At 39.5% G+C, this 27,705-nt stretch overlaps 1 protein-coding gene across 2 annotated transcripts in view; it reads right to left on the reverse strand.

Annotated features, from left to right (window-relative positions):
* Nucleotides 1-27,705, reverse strand: part of LOC121436949 (RPA-related protein RADX-like) — an 80,454-nt gene that overhangs the window by 27,803 nt on the left and 24,946 nt on the right. For both annotated transcript variants that reach the window (XM_041636863.1, XM_041636862.1), the window contains exons 4-10: nt 24,262-24,370; nt 23,978-24,069; nt 23,747-23,869; nt 17,312-17,416; nt 15,992-16,153; nt 14,566-14,726; nt 13,498-13,673 (exon numbers count right to left, since the gene is read on the reverse strand). In XM_041636863.1, coding sequence (XP_041492797.1) covers nt 13,498-13,673; nt 14,566-14,726; nt 15,992-16,153; nt 17,312-17,416; nt 23,747-23,869; nt 23,978-24,069; nt 24,262-24,370 — 928 coding nt within the window. The remainder of the gene's footprint in view (nt 1-13,497; nt 13,674-14,565; nt 14,727-15,991; nt 16,154-17,311; nt 17,417-23,746; nt 23,870-23,977; nt 24,070-24,261; nt 24,371-27,705) is intronic.

The following is a 27,705-nucleotide window of genomic DNA, read 5'->3' on the forward strand; positions in this document are numbered from 1 at the left end:
GTAGATCAGGTTTCTAAGGTGCTAAAGCACCGAAGAGGACTTAAGAAAGGCAAAAGCAGACTAAAGTACTTTTCCAGGTCACTCAAAAGTGAATGTGGTAAGATGTGGGTTAAACCAGTGTTTTGAAGGAAAAGTGTGACAGGAAGCCAAATTCAATTATTGTGAGCCCTGAGAATGTTTTTATGCCTGAATAAAAGTTAATGAAGGCATAGTGATAGAGCAATGTAGGCGAGCAAGACCGTGCTTGCCTCAGGAGTGCAGTTAGCCTCCAGAACAGCACACTTGTATTCTGTAAGAAAGGATACTGGGAGTGAAAACTGTTTGTCCAGCTCAAGGCCCTCTCAGGTGTGGTCAACAGAAAAGCCATCAACCAACTGAAACTTGGCCAGATGCAAGGAGCCTGTGAGGGAACAGTAGGCAGTCTTGACCCTGGGTGAGTCAGAGCAAAGAAAGCCAGCCCTGGCCTATGGCTGGAGCTGGGGATATGCGAGAAGCATCCCTGTGGCAGCACCCCAAGATGAGGTAGTTGGATGGCTCACTGAGAATGACTGTGGATTACGGAGGGCTGATGAAAGTAGTGCCTCCCGTCTGTGCCACAGAATCGCAATTGTTTCAGGGAACTACTGACAGATGTGATGGAATACTTTCTTTACTTTTGCCTTAACTTCTCGCTTCTGAGATAAACAGGCCTTTGTTTGGAATGGTAGGTGGTGGGCCTTCAAAGACCTTGCTCACACTTTGCAAGACAATTCTGGGTTGTAGACGCTATAATGCTAACCACTGAGAGTTTTGTAGATTTAGAAAAGCATTCTGAAATCCATTAAAGCACACCTGAAGGAGGAAGGACAGAAGAGTAGTTCATAAAGGGCACAGAAGTTACGTATCTTCTAGACTTCAACATGTAGACAAATGAAAATAGACCCATATCTATTACCATGCACAAAACTCAGGTCTAAATGGATCAAAGACCTTAACATAAAGGCAGCCACACTGAACTTTATAGAAGAGAAAGTGGAAAGTATACTTGAATGCATTGGCACAGGGAACCACTTCCTTAATATAACCCCAGCAGCACAAATAAATGGGACCCCCTGAAACTGAGAAGCTTCTGTAAAGCAAAGGACATGATCAACAAGACAAAACGACAGCCTACAGAATGGGAAAAGATCTGATCTCCAAAATATACAAAGAACTCAAGAAATTGGTCATCAAAAGAACACATAATCTAATAAAAAATGGAGTATAGACCCAAACGGAGAACTCTCAACAGAGGAATCTAAAATGGCTGAAAGATACTTAAGGAAATGTTCAACATCCTTAGTCACCAGAGAAATGCAAATCAAAACAACTCTGAGATTACATCTTACACGTAAGAATGACCAAGATCAAAAACACTGATGACAACTTATGTGAAGAGGTTGTGGGGGAAAGAGAACACTCCTGCATTGCTGGTGTGAATCCAAGCTGGCATAACCCCTTTGGATGTCAGTATGGTGATTTCTCAGACTATTAGGAAACAACCTTCCTCAAGACCCAGTAATATCACTTTTGGGTATACATCCAAAGGATGCTCAATTGTGCCACAAGGACATGTGCTCAGCTATGTTCATAGCAGCATTGTTTGTCATAGCTAGAACCTGGAAGCAACCTAAATGCCCTGCGACCGAAGAATGGATAAGGAAAATCTGGTTCATTTACTCAACAGAGTACTACACAGCAGAAAAAAATGACAGCTTGAATTTTGCAGGCAAATGGATGGAGCTAGAAAACATGATTTTGAGTGAGGTAACCCAGACACAGAAAGACAATTATCATATGTACTCACTCATAAGTGGTTTGTAAACATAAAGCAAAGAAAACCAGATCACAAATCACAATCCCAGAGAACCTAGCCAACAATGAGGACCCTAAGAGGGACATACATCTAATCTACATGGGAAGTAGAAAAAGACAAGATCTCCTCCGTAAATTGGGAGCATGGGGACCTTGGGAGAGGGTTAAAGGGGAGGGGAGAGGTATGGAGGGGAGAAGAGAAAAATGTAGAGCTCAATAAAAATCAATAAAAAAAAAAAGAAAATGTGCTACTTTTACACAATGGAGTATTACTCAGTGGTAAAAAAACAATGACACCGTGAAATTTGCAGGCAAATGGATGGAACTAGAAAAAAAATCATCCTCAGTGAGGTAACCCAGACACAGAAAGACAAACACAGTATGTACTCACTCAGAAGTGGATATTAGATATAAAGCAAAGGATAATCAGGTTAAAATCCACAGCCCCCGAGAAGCTAGGTAACAAGGAGGACCCTAAGAAGGACTCATGGATTCCCCTGGGATGGGGAAATAGACGAGATCTGGGTAAACTGGGATGGGGGCTGAGTAGAGGGGAATGGGTTGGTGGAGTTGGGGGCAAGACAGAGGGGATGAGTAATAAAAGAGCTATCTTGATAGAGGGATCCATTATGGGGTTAGGGAAAAACTTGGTGCCAGGGAATCTCCCAGGAATCCACAAGGATGACTCGAGCTATGACTCCTAGGAATAATGGAGAAGGTACCTGAACTGGCCTTCCCCTGACAGCAGATTTGTGACTACCCTAATTGTCAACAGAGAGCCTTCATCTGGTAACTGATGGAAGCAGATGCAGAGATCCACAGCCAAGCACTGGGCCAAGCTCTGAGAGTCCAGCTGACAAGAGGGAGGAGGGATTGTATGAGCCAGGGGGTTAAGACCATGATGAGGAATGCAGAGACAGCTGACCTGAGCTAATGGGAGCTCATGGACTCTGGACTGACAGCTAGGGAGTCTACATGGGACCGACCTAGGCCCTCTGCTTCTGAGTGACAGTTGTGTAGCTTCGTCTGTTTGTGGGGCCCCTAGTGGTGGGTTCAGAACCTGTGCCTGCAGTATAAGCTGGCTCTTTGGAACCAATTTCCCATGCAGGGATGCCTCACCCAGCCTGATGTAGGGGGAGGAGCTTGGTCCTGCCTCTGTGTGATATGACATGCTTTGTTGACTCCCATGGGAGGCCTGCCCCTTTCTGAATGGAGGAGGAGGGGGAGGGAATGGGAAGAGAGGAGGGAGGGGAAACTGTGCTTGGTATGTAAAATACATGAAAAAAATTAATTAAAAAGAAGAAAAGAGGTTAGCTATTTGAGGGCACTGGGGTATGGGAAGGATTGGAAGGAGAGTTACCTGGGAGAGACAGGAAAAAGGAAAGGGAGAGAAGAAAGTGATGAATTCTATTTTAATTTAAAATTTATTAAAAAAGAATATAAGATACAGAGGACTGGGTGGAGAATTGTGGAATATTGTCCTTCAGACATGGCTGCCCATTGCCCTCTTGAGCTTTCAATAGATGGAATTACTGCAGGATTGCTACCCAATAATCGTTCTACTATTGTTCATTGCTAGACGGTAGGGGCAGAGGTTCAAAGGGTGGTATTCATGAAGTCACAAGTCTACCTAAGAATGTCTAAGAAGTTATCAGTTGGCTGGGAGGAGAGGGTTTTTTCTTCAGTGTTTAATGAATTACAAGTAACCCCTTACACATGTTCCTGTAAGTAGGCCTTCTTCACTCATCTCCCTTCCTGTAAGAAACCCTAACTAAACTCACTGGCTCACCTAGAAAGACCTAACTGATAATTCGTTTAATCTACTGTTGGTGCCTTATATGGGGTGAACAGATGTTTGTTCATTGATCTAAAAAGTATCCATCCAACAAATGTCTATCATAACAAACAATACTTTACTCAGATTACAAGTTTGTAAATGAATATAGTATTTAAGATTAAGTTTTCTATGAGAACACTGACTATATTTAGTTTTGTAACACCATATTGTAGTTGCCAAACAGCTGTTTATTGAACAGAAATGGATTAAAAGGGAAACATCTTATATTAAAGGAAAGGAGAATCACAATTTTATAAAGAAATATTTCAGCCAGGCCGTGGTGGCACATACCTTGCCTTTAATCCCAGCACAGAGGAGGCAGAGGCAGGCGGATCTCTGTGAGTTTGAGGCCAGCCTGGTCTACAAGAGCTGGTTCCAGGACAGGCTCCAAAGCGACAGAGAAACCCGATCTCGAAAAAAACCAAAAAACAAAACAACACAAAAAAGGAGAAATATTTCCATTTGATTCTTGCAACAGTTTGTGATGAGGAAATATTGCTTCATTTCCAAAATTAAAGGAAACAATAAACACTATTGTTATTTTCTTTGGGTGCCCCTCTCCAGACATGGAAGGTAACTCCCTATTCCTGAACACACCATGTACTTCAGATATAGGGCTTAGAGTTCGCTGAACTGAATCTAACTTGAAAGTCTCCTGCCTGAGGACTAGCTTTCATGGTACCAGAAGGCCCCATGCAAGCTTCCAAAGGAGGGAGGCTACCAACAGTCCTATCCAGCTATGTTGTCTATGAAACAGAGCAATGACCGGCATGGCAGGATAACTCTAAAGGGATAGTAGTGGCTTCAATACCTTGGCAGTAACCAACAGTTCTCTAATTGGACTGAAGACCTGCTTGCCAAGTGGGAAATCATAACTGGTACTGGAAACCTAACCCAGGGTGTTGTGGAATATTAGTTGAAGATGTGCTACATTTATTTATGCTATGGAACATGTGTTTTTTATGCTGCAAAGACAGGTTGCATTCTTTTATGTTGCATTTGTTTAACTCTGTGAAGCTATGTTATTTTGCTTGGTTAAAACACCTGATTGGTCTAATAAAGAGTTGGGTGGCCAATAGCTAGGCAGGAGGTAGGATAGGCAGGGCTGGCAGGCAGAGAGAATAAATAGGAGGAGAAATTTGGATCAAGGAGGAGAAGGAGAATAGGACTCCAGGAGTCAGTCACCCAGCTATACAGCAAGCCATGGAGTAAGAAGTAAAGAAAGGTGTACAGAATAGAGAACGATTAAAGCCAGAGGCAAAGGGGAATGGGATAATTTAGGTTATGAAAAGTTGGCTAGAAATTTGGCATTCATAAGTAAGAATAAGCCTCTGTGTGTTTATTTGAGAGCTGGGTGGTGGGTCCCAAAAGAGCAAAGAGTAAGAAAAAACCCAACTACACCAGGACCAGTGAACTCATGGGTCTTTGAAGAAAACCTACAACCACCATTCTGCTAAGCTAATATAATATGTAGTTGCATTATATTAATAATTTGTGCTTATACCCAAATGTAAGTGTAGTCCTCACCCCATCAACAAGGAAACCTCTCTTTGGGACAGTTGGATACCATTATAGAAAACCACAACCATTGTCTTAGTGTGTGGGTGCACCCCTCGTGGTCCTGAGTTCCTTGCTCGTGCTCTGTCTCCTTCTGCTCCTGATTTGGACCTTGAGATTGCTGTCCGGTGCTCCCGTGTGGGTCTCTGTCTCTGTCTCCTTTCATCGCCTGATGAAGGTTAATATTCCTGAGGATGCCTATGTGTTTGTCTTTGGATTCACCTTATTTAGCTTCTCTAGGAACATGAATTATAAGCTCAATGTCAATTCAAGAACAATTGCAGTGGGTTTTTGATCCTACTGCACGTACTGGCTTTGTGGGAGCCTAGGCAGTTTGAATGCTCACCTTACAAGACCTGGATAGAGGTGGGCAGTCCTTGGGCTTCCCACAGGTCAGGGAACCCTGATTGCTCTTCGAGCAGATGAGGGAGGGGGACTTGATCGGGGGAGGGGGAGGGTAATGGGAAGCGGTTGTGGGGACGAGGCAGAAATCCTTAATAAATAAATAAATTAAAAAAAAAAAGAAAACCACAACCAATAAAAATGTACAGTTGTGGAGTCCAGTCCTAATGAATATATCTACAAAACTCTCCTGCACCCAAGGTTCATGGTTCATTGCAGAAGAACGGTTGGAAAGATTGCAAGAGCCAGCGGATCAAGGAGTTTGCTGTGAATTGTTTCTCCCAGTAATGTCAGAAGCTACACTCATAAAGTCTCATCAGCAGGATTGCTTAAATGGGAGAATAAGGACAACAAGACTAAACATGCCAAAGTGGACAAGGGAAAGCCCTGGAGGCAGAGAGTGGGAGAAATAGTTCCTCCAGAGAAAAGCATACAAATTGGTTATCCCATACCAAATGGTCAGCCCTGGAAACAAACATACAAACAACATTACAGAGACTGAGCAGGTTGTATCTATGCATTTAGGAATATATGTGTATACACACATTCACATATGTATGTAACAATTAATGAAAGGAGGTCTTGAATTTGAAAGAAAGCAAGAAAGGAGTATATGGAAGGCTTTGAACAAAAAAAGAAAAGGGGGAAATGATGTAATTATATCATAATTTCAAAATTAAAATAATTAAAAACTAAAAATAATTTAAAAGATACAGAAATGTCATGTTACATTATACTGCTCATTTTACTTTATCAGTGTATTTCTTTAGTCTCATTATGTTCTTAATTCTTATAACTAGTTACTAATGGACTATAAAGGAGCATCCATGAATGATGAAAGCAACATTTGACGATAAAATTTTAGCAAGATATATTTTATATGTTATTAATTTTTTGTTTTCTATTTTTTCGAGAAAGGCTTTCTCTGTGTAGCCTTGGTTGTCCTGGGACTAGCTCTGTAGCCCAGACTGGCCTCAAACTCCCAGAGGTCACCCTGCCTCTGTCTCTAGAGTTCTGGGACTAAATGCATGTGCCATCACTGCCTGGCTCATGGTATTAAAATTTAAATTAGTGAAACATATTATTTCTACAAATGATTAAGAAAACAAAACTCTCAGAGAACCCAAAATAAACAAAATAGTTAAAATACACCTGCTTTGCAATTCTTAGGCAGTATATATTGCATATATTCATAAAAATGTTGATTAGAAAATGCCTGTTTTCCATTGTTTAAGCCAGCCAGTTTGGTTGTATTCTGATGTAAGAGTCTTAATATGCTAGTACATGTTTTGGTATTGGGATGTGGGATGCTGTTATGACACATAGCTACCAGCTAGTAAAGAAAAGAGAGGCTATAAATTTGAAAGAGGGGGTACACATGGAGGGTTTTGAGAGGGGAAATGAAAAGGGGAAATGATGTAATTATAATGTCAAAAATTAAAAAATGTGGATGTTTCTTTGAAACTATATTCTAAGTTAAATCTGAAATGTGTAATAGAAAAAGTCTAGAATTCTACAGAGATGTTTGTAGAAATCTAAAGTTCAAAGGAAAACCTCACTGGGCTCAGGATGAGGAGTGAGCTGCAGAAATTCCTTATCTTCTTAGACAACACTGTTATGAACCAAACGTGCCTAGGAATACAGACATGACAGGTTTTTCTGCTAGAGCTTCAGACAGAAATAAAAAGTGTGTTATTGAGAAGGTGATCCTTCTTATGCAGTCTCAAATGGCTTGCTCATACTCTATTCTGTGTGCACAGAAAGTTGACCTTAAAAGTGGTAAACCTAGACATTTAGCTGAGGGTATTTCTAATCAAAACGTGGGGGGACGCCTTGGACTCTCTTTCCTATTTAGACTAAAATATACAAAGAGTGATACCCAATGGAGGGGGAATTGTCAAGGAAAAGAACCCCCAAATTCAAATATTTGGGAAACAGCCAACCTACAAATATAAAATGGAAGGAAGTTTGCTCTGGACAGATCATCAAAGGTGTGGCTGGCGAACCATCTGCTCAAAGATTTGTCTTGTATGAAAAATAGCTGTGCAGTGGAATAGCTCTGTTGGAAAAGTGCTCTCCATGCAAGCATGTGGCTCTGATTTCTCTCCCCAGAACCCACATAAAAAGCCCAGCACAGTGTCATGCGCTAGTCATCAGAGTGTTGGGGAGGCAGAGATAAGCAGCCCCCTTGTGTTGTCTGGAGAGACAGCATAGCCTAGTTGGCAAGTTCCAGGCCAATAAAGATGAGGCTTGAAAAGCAAGGTAGATAGCTCATGCGCATATATGTACAGGAAGATTATTTGGGGAATGGAAGAGGACTAAGAGAAGTGAAGAGGTGTAGATGACAGAAGAAAATGAGAAAAGAAAGATAAATATCAAGTTTATTCATATGTAATAAAGATTTATGCACACGTACACACATAAACATTAGAGCAGAAGTGGGCTAGACCATCTGATGAGGAGAGAGATCAGCGAAGAGGATAAGAGACAGACAGTAGTTAGAGGGCCAACATGAGTAAAGTATACGTATGTACATGTATAAAGATATCATAGTGATAGGCCATTTGGGGGTCAGGGAGAAACCTGGTGCCAGGGAAACTCCCAGGGATCCACAAGGATGGCCCCAGATAAGACTCTTAGCAAAGTCAGGCGCTGGTGGCGCATGCCTTTAATCCTAGCATTCAGGAGGCAGAGGCAGGCGGATCTTTGTGAGTTAGAGGCCAGCCTGGGCTACAAGAGCTAGTTCCGGGACAGGCTCCAAAGCTACAGAGAAACCCTGTCTCGAAAACAACAACAACAACAAGAAAAAAAAAACCCAAAAAACTCAACAACAAAAAACCAAACCAAAACAACAACAAAAACAAAAAGACTCTTAGCAGTAGCAGAAAGGGTGTCTGAACTGGCCATCTGCTGTAATCAGATTGGTGACTGCCCTAATTGTCGACAGAGAGCCTTTATCCAGTAAAAAGGAAGCAGATGCACACATCCACAGCCAAGCCCTGGGCCGAGCTCCCAGAGTCCTCTTGAAAAGAGGGAGGAAGGATTGTACTAGCCATGGGGGAGGATTGTACTAGCCAGGGGGGGTCAAAGTCATGACAGCAGAACCCACAGAGACAGATGACCTAAACTAATGGGAGCTCACAGACTCTGGAATGTCAGGAAGGGAGCCTGCATGGGATGAACTAGGCCCTCTGCATGTATGTGACAGTTGTGTAGCTTGGTCTGTTTGTGTGTCTCTTAGCAGTGGGATCAGGACCTGTCCCTGGCCTTGAACTGGTTTTTGGGAACCTATTCCTTGTGCAGCTTTGCCTTGCCCAGCCTTGATGTAGGGGAAGGAGCTTGGTCCTGCCTCAACTTGATGTGCTATGCTTTGTTGACTCCCATGGGAGCCTGTCCCTTTTGGAATGGTGATGGAGGAGGAGCAGACGGAAGGGTAGATGGAAGATGGGGGAAGGTAGTGGGAGGAGAAGGGGGAGGGGAAACTGTGGTCAGTATGTAAAATAAATGAAAACGTTTAATAAAAAAGATATTGTATGAAGCCCATTATTTTGTACGCTAATTAAAATTAATATGTGGTTGGAGAGATGGCTCAGCAGATAAAGATGATTGCCAGCAATATTGATGACCTGAGTTTGATCCCCAAGACCAACATGGTAGAAGGGAACAAAGAACTCTTGAAGGTTCTCTTCTGACCTCCATGTGCACACCATGGCATGTGTACACATACACAAGCACACACAGTACATAAATATGCGTAATAAAATTAAAAATTAACTTTAAAAGATTACACTTATGATCAGAGATCCAATCAACCATCAAAATAGAAGGTTTGCGTGTTTAAAAAACCAGAGGAAATACAGACAGGATGAAATAAAGAAAAGATGTCAGACTTCTGGGATTCTGCAGGCAGGAAATGAGCTATAAAAGAGAAAAAACTTTCTACAAAGGATTCCGGTAGCACAGGAAATAATCCAAAGGATTGACAAGTGGGAATACATGAGCTTAAAAGTATTCTAAATAACAAAAGAAACTCTGAATAAAGAGCCAGCCTATAGAACAGGAGAAAATCTTTGTCTTGTATAGTTTGTACAGGGGCTCAATATCCAGAATATATAAAGAACTGTAAAAAAATTTATCACCTGAATCCAAAACTTCGTATCGATAAAATAGAGTTTTCCAAAAAAGAAATGCAAATGGACAATAAATATTTTAAGAGTGGTTAAACATCCTTAGCCACAGGAGAATTTAAAACTACTTTGAGGTGAAATTTCATCCCACTCAGAATGGCTACCATTAAGCAAACAAATGGCAGCAAATGTTGCTGAGGATGTGAGGGGAAGAGAGCGATCCTTATTAACTTATAAACTGCTGAGGAGTATGTAAACTAGTGGAACCACTATAGAAAGCAGAGTGGAGGATAGTCACAACTCAAAACACAAATGTTATACCTGAGCTATACCATTCTGCACATATACCCAAAGGACTCTATATCCCGTCACCAAGATATCTGCATATATATGTTTACTGTGTCACTGTTCACAACAGCTAGGAAATGGAATCAGATCATATTTTCATCAGCTGATGAAATATGAATTATGAAATTTCTTCAGCTGTAACGAAGAGTGAAATAATGAAATTGTTAGAAAAATGGATGAAACTACAAAGTATTACATTAAGTGAAATAGGCTAGACTCAGAAAGGCAAATACATTTTCCCTTTTACACGCAGTTCCCAGATTTTAGTGTGTGTGTGTGTGTGTGTGTGTGTGTGTGTGTGTGGAACAGGTTACAGAATTATATAAATGTGTCGGTAAGAAGGGGGAAAGATCTTAAGGGAGAGGAAAAGAACAAAAGAGGTGAAAGAAAACTTGTGACATGAAAGAAAAAGAGGGGTTATGGGGATATGACAGGAACCAAGAGAAAGGAGAGGAAGCCAGTTAAGGCCTGCCAACAGACATAAAAGTGGCATTAAAACCATGGGAAAAACCAACTTTTTGTATTGTTATTGGTATTTTGAGACAGAGTCACTTTATGTTGCCTTGGCTGGCCTGGAACTTGTGGTGTAGAGCAGACTAGACTTCAACTCACAGAAATCCATTTGCCTCTCCTCCTGACTGTTAGGATTAAACATGTGAACTACCATGCCCAGCTTCTAATTAGTTTCTCATAGATTTAAGCCCTGCTCCCCCAAATGGTTATGAAGATATTGATAGACAGGAATAGGTCCTAGGGGATTGGATATTCTGTAGTCTCTTATTCTCTGCTAAATGGATATGGTATTAAAACTAACTCTGAAGGAAGTGTCCCTATAACTATAGATCAATGCATCTCTCAACCCTCACCTGAGAAGCTTCCATTTGCAGAAGATTATCACTAACAGAGAGTTGCATAACTGGTCACGTTGCAGAGAATAAGAGACTACAGAATATCCAATCCTAAATGGAACATATAACACAGCCTCTCCCAAGGCTGCAGGATCATTGCAGAAGAAGGATGGGAGGAGCTTCATGAGCCAGAGGCAGTAGATGGCTACAGGAAGCCACATCTTCTGGACAGAGCAAGGCACCTGAACATATGATCTCATTCTGGCTGCAACAGCATGTACAAAATGTGTGCATTCCCAAATCATACCAAATCCCAGTATTGAGAGGGGAGTTGCATACACAACCCTAATCCTATCTGTAGGGCTATTGACAATTGTCAGATGATGGAAGAAGGAGAGACAGTCTCTAAGAGTGTAGCCCTGATTATGTTAACCAATTTTCAGTGGAAGACCACATGTCCAAGAATATTTGGGCAGCAGAAAATTGTCTTGAAGGATTTTTTTGGAAGGAAAAGGTTTATTTCTGTTTCTACTTCAAGGTCACAGTCCGTCATTAAGAGCAATCAGAGAGGACACTCAGGCAGAGCAGGGACTTGAAGCAGAGGCTGCGGAGGAACTCCGCTTCTCGGTTTCTCACAGCCTCGTGATTACTGGCTTTTTTATAGAGCCCAGGCCCAGGTGCCCCAGGGAACTGTATCCCCACACAGTGAGTTGGGTACTCCTACATGGACTAGCAATGAAGACAGTGCCTCAGAGCCACACCGACAGGCCAATCCCATCTTCCCAATTTCACATTTGAGTTTTTAAAGGACACAAAATGGATGGCTAGAGACATAAAGGAGTGAATCTGGGAAGAGTTGGGGGAGGGGTGTGAATATGATCAAAATATGTATCAAACTTAAGAACTAATAGAACACAGTATATATAAAAATACCACCATGAAATCCATTACTTTGTATTATAATTATAATTATAATTTTAAAACAGTAAAACAAATAAGTAGATGCTTATAAAAAGAAGAAAGGGCAAGAATGATCCTGAAAAGGGGGTGTCACCTCGTTGGTCCCAAAGTGTGGTGCAACCATGTAGGGCTGAGTGACTGAAGCTACCGTAGCGGCCTGGAAGACACAGTATTGATCCCCACAATATGTCTGAATTTCTTGAGAATCAAATGGAATTTGCTACACTAAGCTTTAGAGTGGTTTGGATCTCATAATTCCGCCTTCCGTTCTAGTTTCTCTTTTTCGGAAGGGGAGCGTTTGTGCTAGCCCTGCCACACCACTGTCATCTGCATGGATGGATACCTTGCCTCTTTTCCGCAGTCAATTGTTGGAGAATTGTCACCAGGATGACCCACCTGGATTTTCTTTACATTGAGACTGGGAACTAGAGTTGAGGAAGGTGTAGGTTCAGAATTTTTAGTTTAATTTAGTTTTTGTTTTTCTGGGTTTTTTTTCTTTATTTTTTTTTTCATTTTACATACCAATCCTAGTTCCCCCTCCCTTCCTTTCTCCTGCCCACACCTGCTCCTTTTCCATGCCCCATTCACTCCTCAGAAAAGGTATGGAGTCAACAAAGTCTGATATACCAAGTTGAGGCAGGACCAAGCCCCTCCCCCGTATCAAGGCTGAGCAAGGTATCCCACAATAGGGAATGAGCTGCAAAAAGCCAGCTCATGCATCCTCATTGCCTTTAATCCCAACACTCTGGAGGCAAAGGCTGGAGGATCTCTGTGAGTTCGAGGCCAGCCTGGTTTACAAAGTGAGTTCCCAGACAGGCTCTGAAGCTACACAGAGAAACTCTGTCTTGAAAAACAAAAACAAAACAAAACAACAACAATAGCAAAAAGAGCGTAGGTTAAGGCTTTGAAGGGTTACTGTGATAGAGTGAGTGCTTTCGTGTGTGAAGTTCATGGATTCAGAGACAGAGATAGGCAGCAGGCAGATGTGAGTTCTGAATGCTGAATCTGCTGTAGTCATATGATGGAAGTTCTAACTCAGTACCTCAGAACGAGACCGAATTTGGAAACAGAGCAACTAGAGATGTGATTGGTTAAGGTGAGGTCATAGCCTTGCACAGAACTTCATGGTTGTGATTCCAGCACATGGGAGGCTAAATAAAGGAAGAGCTCCCAGGTCAGTCTGGCCTACATAATGAGATATTATGTAAAGAAAAGATGAATTTGTACCAGACCAGAGTGTTTCCCCGATACAGTATGAATGGTGTCCTTATAGAGAAAGGACATTTGGGGGCTGGAGAGGTGGCTAGGTAGTTTAGAGCTCTTGTTCTTGCAGAGGACCTGGGTTTGGTTCCCAGTTCCCATACAGTGCCTCAAAATTATCTGGAACTCCAGTTCTCGGGGATCTGGCCTCCATGAGCAGCGGGCAAGCAAGTGGTACACATACCTACATGTATGCAGGTAAAACACTCTTAGGAAGAAAATAAAGTAAATATAATTTTTAAAGGTGGAAAACTAGACTGTCAGGTGCGGTAGTGAACTCCATGTGAAAATGAAGGCATATATGTACATATAGCCAATGACTTACGGATTAGCAGATGGGCCTTGAATAATTCTTCGTTTTGCGCCGGCACTCGAAGTTGTAGGTGAAGACTGAGTACGCTGAGAGCCCTCTGACCTGTCATCTTGAGGTCTTTTGCTCCCTCTTCCATAATGATGACCTTCTCTTCTAACCGCCTGAGAAGTTGAGGGCTGATTGTCAGTCTAAAACCAAGTGTTAGGAAAAAAAAAATGGTTTAAAACAGACTCACAAAATGCTTTCTCTTCTGAAAAACTATACTAACTTTCATACTTTGAAGAGTTGAACAGAATGTTGTAATCATATTGTTTTTATACATATTGCTTTAATCTACTTAGTATTAAGTTTAAAGAAGATAAAAGTCCTCTTAGTCTATTGTAACTGACCAGACAGATTAAAAGATTATTTCCACATATACAGTAATACTCCTAGACATAGCTTTAAAAAAGGTGAACTAACCAGGCAGTGGTGGTGCACGCCTTTAATCCCAGCACTCGGCAGGCAGAGGCAGGCATATCTCTGTGAGTTTGAGGCCAGCCTGGTCTACAAGAGCTAGTTCCAGGACAGGTTCCAAAGATACAGAGAAACCTTGTCTCGAAAAACAAAACAAAACAAAACAAAAAAAGAAGGTAAACAAACAGGGAAAATGAACTCTTGATGATATGAACATTCAAGTATCAGTCTTTTCTAGTGACCATTTCTATTATGAGAGTTATTGCTATGTATTACAGAACATAGGTAAAACTATCATTACAGATAAAGAAGTAAAATATTCCTCATGGAAGTTTTCCTGCTGCTTAGCCTAAAAAGAAGTCAGCACAACAATTACTCATATATTCCATCTAGCCACTAAAGACATCCATAGCAGACTTGAATTATTTAGAAATCAAAGGCAGGATCTTATGCCTTAAGAATGCAGAGGCTTGTCCCTTGCCCCAAAATGACAGAAAAAGGACATGAAATAGGAACAAAATTCAAATATTTTTCTCTCAGATTAAGAGTTAATACATAAATGTATCAATGGCCATTATGACCATTGTGCTGTCAGAGATGTACTGGGATCCTCTGGCACCATACCTGAAGTGCTTCTGATGCTGGGGTACTCTCAGCTGAGTGGTTGTGGGGGATGTACTTTATAGCAGCGATTATCCCCTGAATTGCAATGCGCCTCTGCTCCCTGTACTGCAAGACTTCAGTCACCTTCTTCACTTCGCTTATAGCTGTCAAGAGCAACTCAGCTGCAAGAGAACAAGTCCCAAGACAAGGTAAGTTTGAAAGGGAAAATATGATTTAAAGCAATTAAAAAATTCAAATTAGATTTTTGATGTAGTTTTACAATGTGAACCTGCCATATGAACTTAATTTTGTGAGACTTTGTGTTTATATTTGGTATCCTCTTAAGTAATTTTCATAAAAATAGGCAAAATACATGTTATCATTCCAATTGTGATATGGGTTTCTAGTCTGGTCTTTATTGTAACAGAAACTATACATACTGATTATTATAAATTATGATAATTTATAGACCTTGGACCTATATTATAGGCCTTGGAATTGCCACAGGGCAGGGTGCCTTGTACTCTCTTAGGATTGGAGGGGGGTGGGAAGGTGTGTGGAGGGAGTGGGAGGAGAAGAAGGAGTGGGAGGAGGGGAGGGAGTGGGAGGAGGGGAGGGAGTATGAATTTGGATTGGTATTTTTTAAAGTAATAAAATAATAAAAAATAAAAACAAACTGTAAAAAATAGAGATCGTATTTCAAACTATATATTATTGGTTATTCACTGCCCAGAAAACACATTTTCATGATTTCAATCATATATAACATATTACTAACATAGGACACCCAAGAGGATAGCAACACATAGATGATAGCTCAGCATTTGAATGTTTATTGTCTCCCAAACATGCAATTATCTCCAGCTTTAAAAATGAACACACATATTTTAAACTTTTGACTGCCCGATATCAATTCTGCTTAAAAGAAAATTAATGTTAATTTTCTCATCACGATTCCAATTCCAAATTCAATACCACATTTACTCTAGTATTACTTTTTATTTACAATCAACACTCAATCATGCTATATACAAGAGAAACATCACATAGCCATCAACATCTGGATATCAGATTTGTAGCACCTCATTCAGATAACAACGTTCTTCCTATGTAATTTAATACAATAAGATTTCCAATGTCAGAGCTGATCTTAATGACATTAAATCATTGGAGGTGATCTCCACGATATTAAATCAAGATATCATCCCCAAGATAGTCTTCCATCTTCTACGTTCTCTCTTTGGTTTTTTAGTCTAATAAAATAAAAACATTAACCTTTAGGAGACATAACATATATTTTGTATCTATATTTGGACAACATTATTGTCACTAAGGTATGGTCCACATAGGCTCACTCCTTTAAGCAAAGGGAATATACATGACTAACAGAAATAACATATATTAAACTTGTAACGTTAAATAAAGGAACTGACAATTATAACAATACCTCTAATAAAGCGACTATACTTGGCAAATGTCTCTGGAACGGGTGGATAAGGGTAATAGCCACCAAAGGCAGTCTTCTTTACTTCTGAATCAGTCTTTGCTTTAATCCACTGCATACACTTTTTTACCTTGCTATCATATGCATACGGTTGGCCTCTGTGACCTGTTTGCAAGAAGGGAGAAATGCAAATAAACAAATATTTTTTAAAAGATAAAGAGGTCACTGAAATACATTGGGTAGAGTTTTTGTGAAAAGAATTATCATCAAAAGTCTCTCATTTTATATAAAAATCAATTTTACTATGCATAATATAGCAATTTTACTTATCTAGTATGTTGCATATAATTATCCAATGTCAGTAAATAGATCCTAAGAAAATCAAACATATCAGAGCTCAACCGGATTTAAAACCAAAACTGTCTATGTGATAATAAAAATCACAAGGGAGAAAACCCTGAAACTTCATTCTAAATGGTTGGCATCCTCTGAAAAGCTGTTTTTTGATAATTTATTAACTTGATAGTATAGTGTAATCTCAGAATTAAAATACATATGGACATAGTTTGGGATTTAAATTCATGTTCTAAGGCGGACTTTAAAATGTCACATTTATATTAGACATTGTTAATATTTACAGAATATTGATAAAGACATATGCTATACATTTCATAAAACTCTTGACAAACTCCTTAATTATCAGCATGGTAGTCTTCTGATCAAGAAATGACAAAAGTGAAGTTTGTACATTTTAGTATACACACACACTCATATATTTCCCCTAAATACTTGTGATATGATGTTGTCTGAGTTTAAGGATGTGTAACACACATATATAGAGGGCTCAATATATTTGTAGACAAACAATGAGGCTTTTTTAGTTATATAAGTTAAATGTGAGATTTGGAGTCAAATTTTGACCCACATTTTTATTTGGTACAGTGTAAAAATAATGTTAACTGAACACTTTGTTCTTTTGGCTAAGACCAAGTGTGAAAATCATTGTGATACTGAGCCTAACAATCTTCAACGTAACAAGCAATATTTCTATTTTCTATATAAAGTAGTAATCAAAGTTTATCAAATGACATAAATGTAATCTTCCAATGAGCCATGAAACCATTTCCTACCAGCAGTAATACAGAACTAATCTATTTCATAAATCAAATACTGGTTATTAAAACATTTTACAGTCATAATGATGTCAAAATACAGCTACCCTGAAATTGAATGTTATATGGTAGAAGTTAATATATACTAAATGGTTCTAATGAAAAGACAGTGTATTACATTTCCAATAGAAAGCTCTAAAGAAGTACTCACCAGCAATAAAAATGCGGCTCTCATTTGTAGTGGTGAGGTGAAGCAGATTAGGTACTTGGTTTTTATTTCTAACAACTCTCAACTGATTACAAACAAGACATGTCACTGCAGAAAATGGAAAACACATGTGAAATTGCATTTCCGTTCCGAAGAGGAGGATCTACTGGAAATTCTCCCTAAGAACTTAACAGAGGCAGACACCAGAAAGAACTTTTCCTACGATGCCAATTTAGACTTACTAGGTAAATTTACCAGTGTTGAGTCTGCCTGAGATGCTGCATTTTGAATGTTACCAGGTATCCTCTTGCTGCCTGTCCTTGGATCAAACCGGGATCTGATGGTACCTAGTATGTTCTTATTTATTTATTTATTTATTTATTTATTTATTTATTTATTTATTTGTCTTTTTTTAACCAGGGGTCTTTCCTTTGGAAAGTACAAAGACTACATGTAAATGAAGCAAGTTGTTTATTGTGTAAGAATCATTCTAGTTGGGAACATCAATGTGAGTAGTTTTCTATTGTGAAAGGAAACTTAGCTTCTTTGAGATACCTCCACTGATTTCCTCAATACAATACTGACCCCTGCCCACCTGAAATCCTTCCATCAGAGAAGGATATAGAGTATTAATTTGTATTTGTTTATATGGGTGATTTAAATAGTTGCATTAATCAAGACTCAATGAGGGGATTTATATAACCTCTTAGTTTCTGTTCATCTTGCTAACCTACTTGATAGGTTACAAATGTGACTATAATGAGATTATAATGTCTTCAGACCTTAACTACTTTAAAACCTATCATTTAAAAACTACCTATGACATTATTCTGTTCTTGGGAACCTGCAGTCCACACCAGCCAGGTAATCAGGTAAGCAACCTTCATTCTTCTTCCTCTCCTCCAATTCCTATCCCCCCTCCCCGTTTTGGAGAACGTCACCTGCTGTGGTCTCTCCTCCCTGCTTCATTCCCAGGGGTCCCCAGCAGATCCTGGCAACACACCCAGCTTTCCTCCCTCCTGTGAACCCCCTTAGTTTCCCCCTCCTACCCCATCCCCATTCCTGAGTGGCAAGTTCCCAATACCTAGAAACACACACTACCCAGAAACTCCAGGGGCAACACCTGGCAGAATCTCAGAAGCGTTCCCTGCCAGACAACCCACAACAGCCATACATTCCGAAGAACCAGAGAGGGCAACAGAAGCCAAGGAACAAGACATGCACCCAACAAACCCAAGACCAGACATCAGCATCTAAAATTATGATAATCACAAACCCAGATGCCTAGACACCAGTGTAAAAACACAAGCAATAGCAGACGCTATGTCTCCACTAGAGCTCAACAAACCCACACCACAGTAGACCCTGACAGATGTAATGTAGCTGAAATACAAGACAAGGACTTCAAAGTAGCTATTAGAAATATGCTCAATGACCTTAAGGAGGATACGAATAAATCTATTAATGAAGTCTATGAAAATATATACACAGTGGAATGAAATAAAGAAAACTGTTCAAGACATAAAAGTGGAAATGTAATCAATAAAGAAAACCCAAACTGAGGGACAAGTGGAAATAAAATTTCATTACCCTAATCTTATTGGGTACTTCAACTCACTGCATGCTAAAATAATTTTGATTTTGTAAACTAGAACAATAAATAAATAAGTGTAAATTCATGTCATTATTCAAAAGTAGGTTTTTGTTTGAGAAAAAATTTTTCCACAGCATAAGCATAAATTCATTTTCTATTGCTGCAATTGCTAGTTCTTCCTTCTGTAATAATGAAAATAAAGAAAATTCATTAAAGTTTTAAGAATGGTTTTAACTTTTTTACATTTTAAAAATCAATTAAGCTCATTTTTCGCTAATTTCAAACATGAATAAAATAGATTCTTATGACCCTCTCCCTACACCTTCTCTTTTCTATACTGCCAATAATTACATCAAGAAAACAATTTTTTGCTGGGCGGTGGTGGCGCATGCCTTTAATCCCAGCACTCGGGAGGCAGAGGCAGGCGGTTCTCTGTGAGTTCGAGGCCAGCCTGGTCTACAACAGCTAGTTCCAGGACAGGAACCAAAAGCTAGGGAGAAACCATGTCTCAAAAAATAAAAATAAAAAAAAACAACAAAAAAAAACAACAATTTCAAGCTGGGTGGTGGTTGAGCATGCCTTTAATCCCAGCACTCAGGCGACAGAGGCAGGTAGATCTCTGTGTGTTCAAAGCCAGCCTGGTCTATAAGAGCTAGTTCCAGGACAGGCTCCAAAGCTACAGAGAAACCCCACCTCAAAAAAAAAAAAACAACAACAACAACAAATCAGCAGAATTAATATTGTTTAAAAGTCTATACTACTAAAAGCAATCTACAGATTTAACATGATCCCCTTGAGATTCTAATGTCATTCTTTATAGAGCTAGGAGAAAACAACTGCAAAATCTGCACAGAAGCATGATAGATCCTGAAAGGCCAAAGCAATCTGGAGCAAAAGAGTTATGCTGGAGGTATTAAAAATTGGATTTTAAACTATGCTAGTGACATGATAACAAAAACAGCATCATATTGCCATAAAGTAGGCCCATAGTTCAGCAGTAGGAAGTTAAGACCAAGGCACAAATTTGTATAGCTACAGACATCTGAGTCTCAACATAGGCATGAAAATGTACACTACATTGAGAGTCTATCCGAACCCCATTCTGAATGCCTATCATCAAGGAATAAAAAAATAACAAATGTCGATGAAGATGTAGGGAAAAAGAAACAATACACTATTGGTGGGAATGTAAATTAGCCCAGTCACTCTGAAAATACATAAAGGGAGAGCGATTCCTGTGTGGTAACTACATATTTGTGTACACCATCTCAGAAAAACAAAACAAAGCAGAAAACCCAACAGAACAATTGACATCCAAATAGGGAAGATCTGTTGAATAGCTCCCATCATTAGGACTAAGACGCCAAAGGACTCGCGACTGAGGCTGAGTATTTAAGGGTGGAGTGTCATTGGGAGAAATGCCATAGTGGCCATGTCGTAAGGAGTAGCATGTACCTATAATGAATGGAACCCACAATGTCAATCAGTGGATAACCCCCAAATGACTGAGGGGATAGGAAAGATATTGCAATCCCCCAAAATATCAGGGATGGGATCACAAGCAGGCTGTGGCAGCATTTAGCAGCCTTTGTTGTGGGTAATAAACCATGCAACTGAAGTTCAGCTGTCTTCCTAGAGTTTGCCTGAGCGGGGGGGGGGGGGGGGGGGGGGGGGGGGGGGGGGGGGCGAGGTATATGTGTTAGCTGGTGTGGTAGTTTGTGGTAGTTTGAATGTCATTTGCCCCATAAGCTCATATGGAATGGCACTATTAGGAGGTGTGGCTTTACTGGAGTAGGTGTGGCCTTGTTGGAGGGAGTGTGTCACTGTGGGGGCAGCTTGGAGGTCTCATATATGCTCATGATACTGTCCAGTGTTTCAGAGTACTTCCTGCTGCCTGCGAAGAAAGATGTATTAGCTCTTGGCTTCTCCTCCAGCACCATACCTACCTGCAGACCACCATGTTCCTCCATGATGATAAGGGACTAAACCTCTGACCTGTAAGCCACCCAGTTAGAATTTTTTCCTTTATTAGAGTTGCTGTGGTCATAGTGTCTCTTCACAGCAATAGAAACCCTAACTAAGACAGCTGGCAATTTTTCGTTTGTCTTTTTGAGACAAAGTTTCAAATAGTATGTAGCTTAGGTTGGCCTTAAAGTCAATCTATAACCAAGCATGACCTTGAACTTCTGATCCTCCCACCTCCACCTCACAAGTTCTTAGATCACAGACACAGACCACCACTCTCAGAGGTTTGCTATTTCTTAGAGTGGGCAGGGTGCATGGAGAAGAGAATAAAATTAGATCTGTGCGAAGGATTTTTTTCCTGGGAGCCAAAGAACTGGGGCCCATTGGAAGAACTAGATAGTGCAGAGGAAGAGAGTGTCTGACCTCTAAAACAAAAGAAGGAAAAGTCCACAATTCAACATGCAGATGGAGCCTAACTAACGGCCCAGTAACAAGACTATGACAATCAGGAAATGTTCTGCCTTTGTGTGAATGGGAAAGACTTCCACACAAAAAATGAGAACTTCTTTGTCTGATGGGGAAGCTGTAAGACAAGGGGGAAGTAGGATCAGTCTGAGTGCTGTGGAAGCAGAGACCAAGCAATGTAATTATTCCTCCTCACTTGAGACAAAAGGCCACATAATGTGAGAGAAATCATTATCCTTTTCTGACAGGCCCGTTCATAAGAGTCCTTAGGGATGCTTGGTTATCACTGGCTCAGGTACTGTCTTAGTTTGGGTTTTTTATTGCTGTAAAGAGACCCCATGACCACAGCAACTCCTATAAAGGAAAACATTTAATGAGGTGGCTTACAGTTTTAGACATTCAATCCATTGTATTCATGGTGGGGAGCATGGTGGCCTGCAGGCAGATGTGGTGCTGGAGCTGAGAGTCCTACATCTTGACTCAAAGGCAACAGGAAGTCAACTGACTGTCACACCGAGGCAAGTTTAAGAAAAAGAAACCTCAAAGTCCGCCCTCAGCATGACATACTTGCTCCAACAAGGCCACACCTCCTAAGAGCGTCTAAATGGACTCCCTTTGGGGGCCATTTTCTTTCAAACCACCACAGGTGCCTATAGATATAACACATAGAAAAGATAGAATTAGAGAGAGTCGGGCATGTATGTGAGGGGCAGGGTTTTGGTGCTCAGTTACCAGGCTGGAAAGGACTGTGTTCACAGCTACTCCTTCAGGGAACTTAGGGAAGTAAAAGGCTTTAGCGGGTTACTGAGTGCCGTGGTATGAGGTGATCTGCTGAACCTGAATGATTTAGACCACCATGTAACCTAGGCTATAAAATATGACAGTGATCAGGATGGACTGAGGAAAACAAATAGAAGATAATAGGGCCTGTCTGAGTCCCTCAACGCCCTTTAAAAATAAACTCAGAACGGATCAAAGCCCTTAATGATAAGTCCCGAAACTACTAAAGAAGAACACTGTAAGATGTACGAGCATACAATTACTTTCTGAATGGTGACCCAACAGCTTCACAAATAATAGCCAGAACTGGCAAAGGGGATTGAAGTCGATTTTATAGCTTCTGCAGAACTAAGAAAGAAAATATCAGAATGAAGAGATAGTTTAAAAATCGAAAATATTACCAGCTAGCTATTTTTCTGACAGAGAATTAGTATCTGGAATATATGGAGAACTAAAAAAAAAATCCATGTCAAAAGAACAAGTAATGTGATCAGTAAAAGGGAAACTGAACTGGATGCACACTTCTCAAAAGAACAAATGGGGGGTCGGGATGCAGTCAGTCGGCAGAGGGCTTCTGCAGCACTCAGGAAGCCCTGGCCTTACTCTCCTGCACCATATAAGCTGGGATGCACAAGAAACTCTTTTTAGAAAGAAAAATACCTACAAATGGTTGGTAAATGCACAAGAAAGTATGCAACATTCTTAGCCATCAGGAAAACGCCATTAAAGAGCACACTGAGATTCCATCTCAGCCCAGGCAGAGTGGCTACAATCAAGAAATCAAAAACAGTTGATGCCGGCAAGGACGTATAGTCAAAAGCAAATTGTAAACAGTGCTGGCCAGAATATAAATCGTCCAGAAACTATGGAAGTCAGTATCGAGTTTCCTCAAAATCCTGAAACAGAGCTTCCTGTGGTTCAGTCATAAAACTACTAGGTTGCCATCTGAAGGAATCAAAGGTAATATAAAAGAGATGCCGGAATACCCATGTTTACTATTGCATCATTTGCGATAGGCAAAATATATAAAATTAGCCTAGGCACCCATTAATAGGTTAAGTAGAAGAAACTATATATGTAAAGTTTAGCCAGGCATAAAGAATGAAATCATGTTATTTTCAAGAAAATGGATGAAGAATTAGGGATTACCATGTTAAGTTAAATAAACCAGACTCAGAAAGGCATGAATCAGGTTTTCTGTCACTGGAAGAACCTACACTTTAAAAAAGATAAGAAAGTAGGAAGGCCACTATTTGGGAAAAGTAAGAGGACCAGCAGGAGGTGGGCTGGGAAAAGGGGAGTAGTGCACTGTGATTTAAATCCTAAGCCAACTCCTGAAGAGACCAAACGGTGATGAATATAGACTACTAACTGCTTCAACATGGAAAAGATTTGAAATGGTTTTAGATCGTTTGTGCTTCTGCCTCGTTGCCACGCCACTTCTCCAAGTCAGATCACTCTCAATCAAATGTGTGTGTGTGTGTGTGTGTGTGTGTGTGTATTCTTTTAGGTATATGAGTATTTTGTCTGCATGCGTGTATCTTAACCACGGAGCCATCGCTCGAGCCCCCATTTTACTATTTCTAAGTTCATGCTGCTATTTCCAAAAATAAAGCGATAAAAAGATTGAGTACTTGGGTAAATGTTTTCAAAGACTTCTGGCTGAGATGTAGAAAACAGCTGCACTATAAATGGTTGCTCTGAAGTTCCGTCAGCAATGTGGATCCAGCGATATGACCAAAAGTCTTCAGTATTTTCTATGTGGAAAGAAAAGTAAAATAAATGAAGGTCACTGCATGCATATGAACACAAGACTCTTCATATTAAAACAGTCACTAACACTTTCAAATTTAAAGGCTCATCACCTTTCTTTTTTGTCCGTTGCACCCTTCCCACAAAAGTTAACACGCCAACCACATCACAGATTGCTTTTTCTGGCATAGTGTCTAGTTCTGATCTGAAAAGAAAATTTAGATAGATGTTATATCTTTAAACAGTGACAAATCATTCTTCAGGAATAACTATGAAAGTACCGATCTAAATAATTGATTAGGCATAATTTGGGTGGATTTTGAATAAGATATAATTCAATACATTCTGGTTACTAATATTTTAAAGATTAAGAGACTATTATGAGGAACTATTTTACCTTGTAATAAATCGGTTACATAGTTTTGGCAATTTCCATTCTGATTTCAATTGCTTTTCTGGAACGATAACTACTTTAGTTGGAGGATCTCGAAAATTCAGGCAGATTTCTGAAAAAAACCATATATATTACTTTAATATACTATTTTCCATATTAAGGAATATGTGTATGCATAAATTACAAAGCAAAACCATCCACTGAACAATTTTTAAATTTTTGTGTGAGACAGAGTTTCACTGTGTATTCCTGACTGCTCTGAAATTCACTATGTAGACCAGGCTGGCCTCGAACTCACAGAGATCCAGCTGTCTCTGCCTCCCAAGCGCTGGGACTAAAGGTGTGCACCACATCCAGTTTAGACTAAACATGTTTACGCTCTCCATTAAACTCAAGGTACAGACCAATATCAATGATCTGCCATCTGCTTCTAAAACTGACCTCCCGCCACAAAAATGTGCACCATATATTTTGCTTTGTGTATAAGTGTTTTCATAATGTTAAAATATTTTATTTTATATGTGGTCTTGTCCAAATGATATTTGGTTTTCGTTTTGAACATCATTGGAATGAAATCCTTTTATGCACAGACTTCTAGGACGACCTTTTCCGTGCCACATAATACTGCTAAAATTTATCCCATACTGGCTGAGTAGAGTACTTTAAAATTTTCTCTTTTAAAATATTTTATTATTTAGTCACTTATTTCATTTCAAAAAGTAAAAACTTTTTGAAAAATGTTTTTTTGAGAATTTCATGGACTATGTTTCCATCCCATTCTCCTCCTTCAACTCCTCTCATGCTCCCCTCTCAAATTCCTGATCTCTTCTTTTTTAATTGTTACATATATACTTGTGTGTGCATACATACATACACAAATATATGTGTGCATATGTGTGTGAATGTGTAACTTGCTGAATCTATTTTGTGCTGCACATATGTATATGTGTTTAAGGCTGACCACTTACTTTGGAAACCTATCGTGGGTCTTTTCCCTTTTTCTGCAGTCATGATTTGCCTACAGTCTTCATCTAAGAGATTTTTCTCATCCATCTTGGCATGTCAACGGGTGTTATCAATATGAAGCTCTTATTTAGGTGGCCATATTACTAAATAATATCCATTACTAAATAATATCCAGATATGATAAACTAGTACAATTCAGATGCCTATTATTGTGTTGCTGTATATATGAATTATCTCCATATTTTGAAATTTGTAGAAGAGTTGTTGCAAATGTTATTATATGTATTTCTATGTACACAGGTAAGGGTTTTTCTAAGGTAGTACAGGAAACCCTGAATTATACTATATATAAACATTTGACTACATGGGACATATTTCTTACAGCTCTGAAATACTATGATTCTTAACCAAGTACACTTCTTTCAATTGAAAACACTCAGAACAATCATTTTACTCTATATTATGCAATGTGGTCTAGAAATCTCAAGATCTCAAAAGTGTTTATTATTTGGTTATTTCATGAATATAACTTTTGAAAAAGAGGGCAGAAAGAGAATAGAAATACATAAAGCTACATATTACCAGTGGGGAATATATCCTTAGTGTTACAAGAGATGTTTCATCATTATAAACTTACTTGGTCTTTTAAAATGATTATATAGTTTTTCTTTAACTTGAACCTTATACATAAATATCAAAAGAACCAAGAAAAATAATCGCAATAGTTTGTCTAACAACATAAAACACATAAATGGCAGTGACTAATCCCTTACTAATAATCTCTCCCTGACTATATAACTCACCCTTAGATTCTGCTCATAATACGTAGCTGCCCTGCTATTTTCCTGACCCTTTTTACACTTTCTCCTTTCTTCCTAATTAGTCCACTGTCTTGCCCTTTCTTTCCTCAACTAACTACATTTCTATCCGTAACCTCTCCTTTTACCTATCACAACTTCTTGTTATAGCCATTAAAATTTTCATTTTACTGCTTTTTGCTATTTTACCTATCTGTCATCCATTGAACTAATGCTTTAATGGTAGACTATTAATCTATTATTTACTATTGTTTCTCCTGTCTGTAACATGGTGACATAACTGTCTTTGTTCCCTTCATTAAATAGTGTATGATATGTTCTCTTAAAGATCATAGGTATACAGTTCTCAACCCAGCTTAATATTACTATCAATTGAAGAGTTTTAAAGATATGGAGATGCCTTGGTCTCCCCAGATTAATTAAAACAGTATCTCTGATAGGGAGACAGTTCCAGTGGTTTTTTTTTTTTTTTTTTTTTTTTGGTTTTTCGAGACAGGGTTTCTCTGTGCCTTTGGAGCCTGTCCTGGCACTAGCTCTTGTAGACCAGGCTGGTCTCGAACTCACAGAGATCCGCCTGCCTCTGCCTCCCGAGTGCTGGGATTAAAGGCGTGCGCCACCACCAGTGGTTTTTTAAAAAGCTCTCTAACTGACTCTAATATACAGCCAGAGCTGAGAAATATTAAACATATGGCCAAGACAAACTGTAACTTGCAGTTAGCTGCTCATTTCTATAAACTAGCATTTTACAGGAACACAGTAATAATCATTTGTTTGCACATTAACTATGGCTGCCTCCTCTTTCCACGGTCAAAGCCGAGTGGCTACAGTGTAAACCCTATGGCTGGCTGAGACTAAATTACTTATTTTCCAGAATTTTGCATCAAGAATTTATTGATCTCTGTAGAGAAAGAAAAATAAAAAGTCTACTACTAATCAGAATTATATGGGAAATAGAGACCGCTACTACATTAATAAGCAGCAAAACTGTTTTTAAAGTCCAAAGGACATATTTAAAATATATTACCTTCAAAGGTCACTGTCACTTTAAAATAATTACGTATGTGCATCTACATATTGGAAGGCAAATCTTACATTTTTAAGAACAGTTTTCCATCATGAAATGTGGGCTTATGGCTGTGTTCTGTTTCAAGGTTAACTTATTTTTACAGTGGGTGCTTATTTACTGACCTAGTTTTCATGTGGTTTCAAGGCTCAGAAGCAACCACTAGAATTAGAGGTATCCACAGACATGTAAGAAGTCTCCAGGCCTAGGCTACCTCACTCAACGTATTTTCTTTTGCTTCCCCATTTTATTTCTTTTAATTTTTAAATTTTATTCTTCTCTCACACCATACATCCTGACCACAGTTTCCCCTCCCTCCACTCCTCCCAGTCTCCTTCCACCTCCTTTTTCCTCCAGATCTACTCCTCCTCTGTCTCCCTTCAGAAAAGAGCAGTCCTCCTAGGGATAGCCAACCAACATGGCCTAAGATGCTACAATAATACTAGGCACAACCGCTCATATCAAGGCTGGAGGAGGCAACCCAGTAGGAGGAAACGGGTCCAAAACAGAGGCAAAAGGGTCAGAGACACCAGCCATTGTCACTGTTAGAACTTTCACAAGAATATGAAGCTACACAACCAAAACACACATGCAGACGAC

Source organism: Microtus oregoni, unplaced genomic scaffold, assembly GCF_018167655.1.
Source record: "Microtus oregoni isolate MIOR12 unplaced genomic scaffold, Mior012 000050F_010, whole genome shotgun sequence".
Taxonomy (NCBI): domain Eukaryota; kingdom Metazoa; phylum Chordata; class Mammalia; order Rodentia; family Cricetidae; genus Microtus; species Microtus oregoni.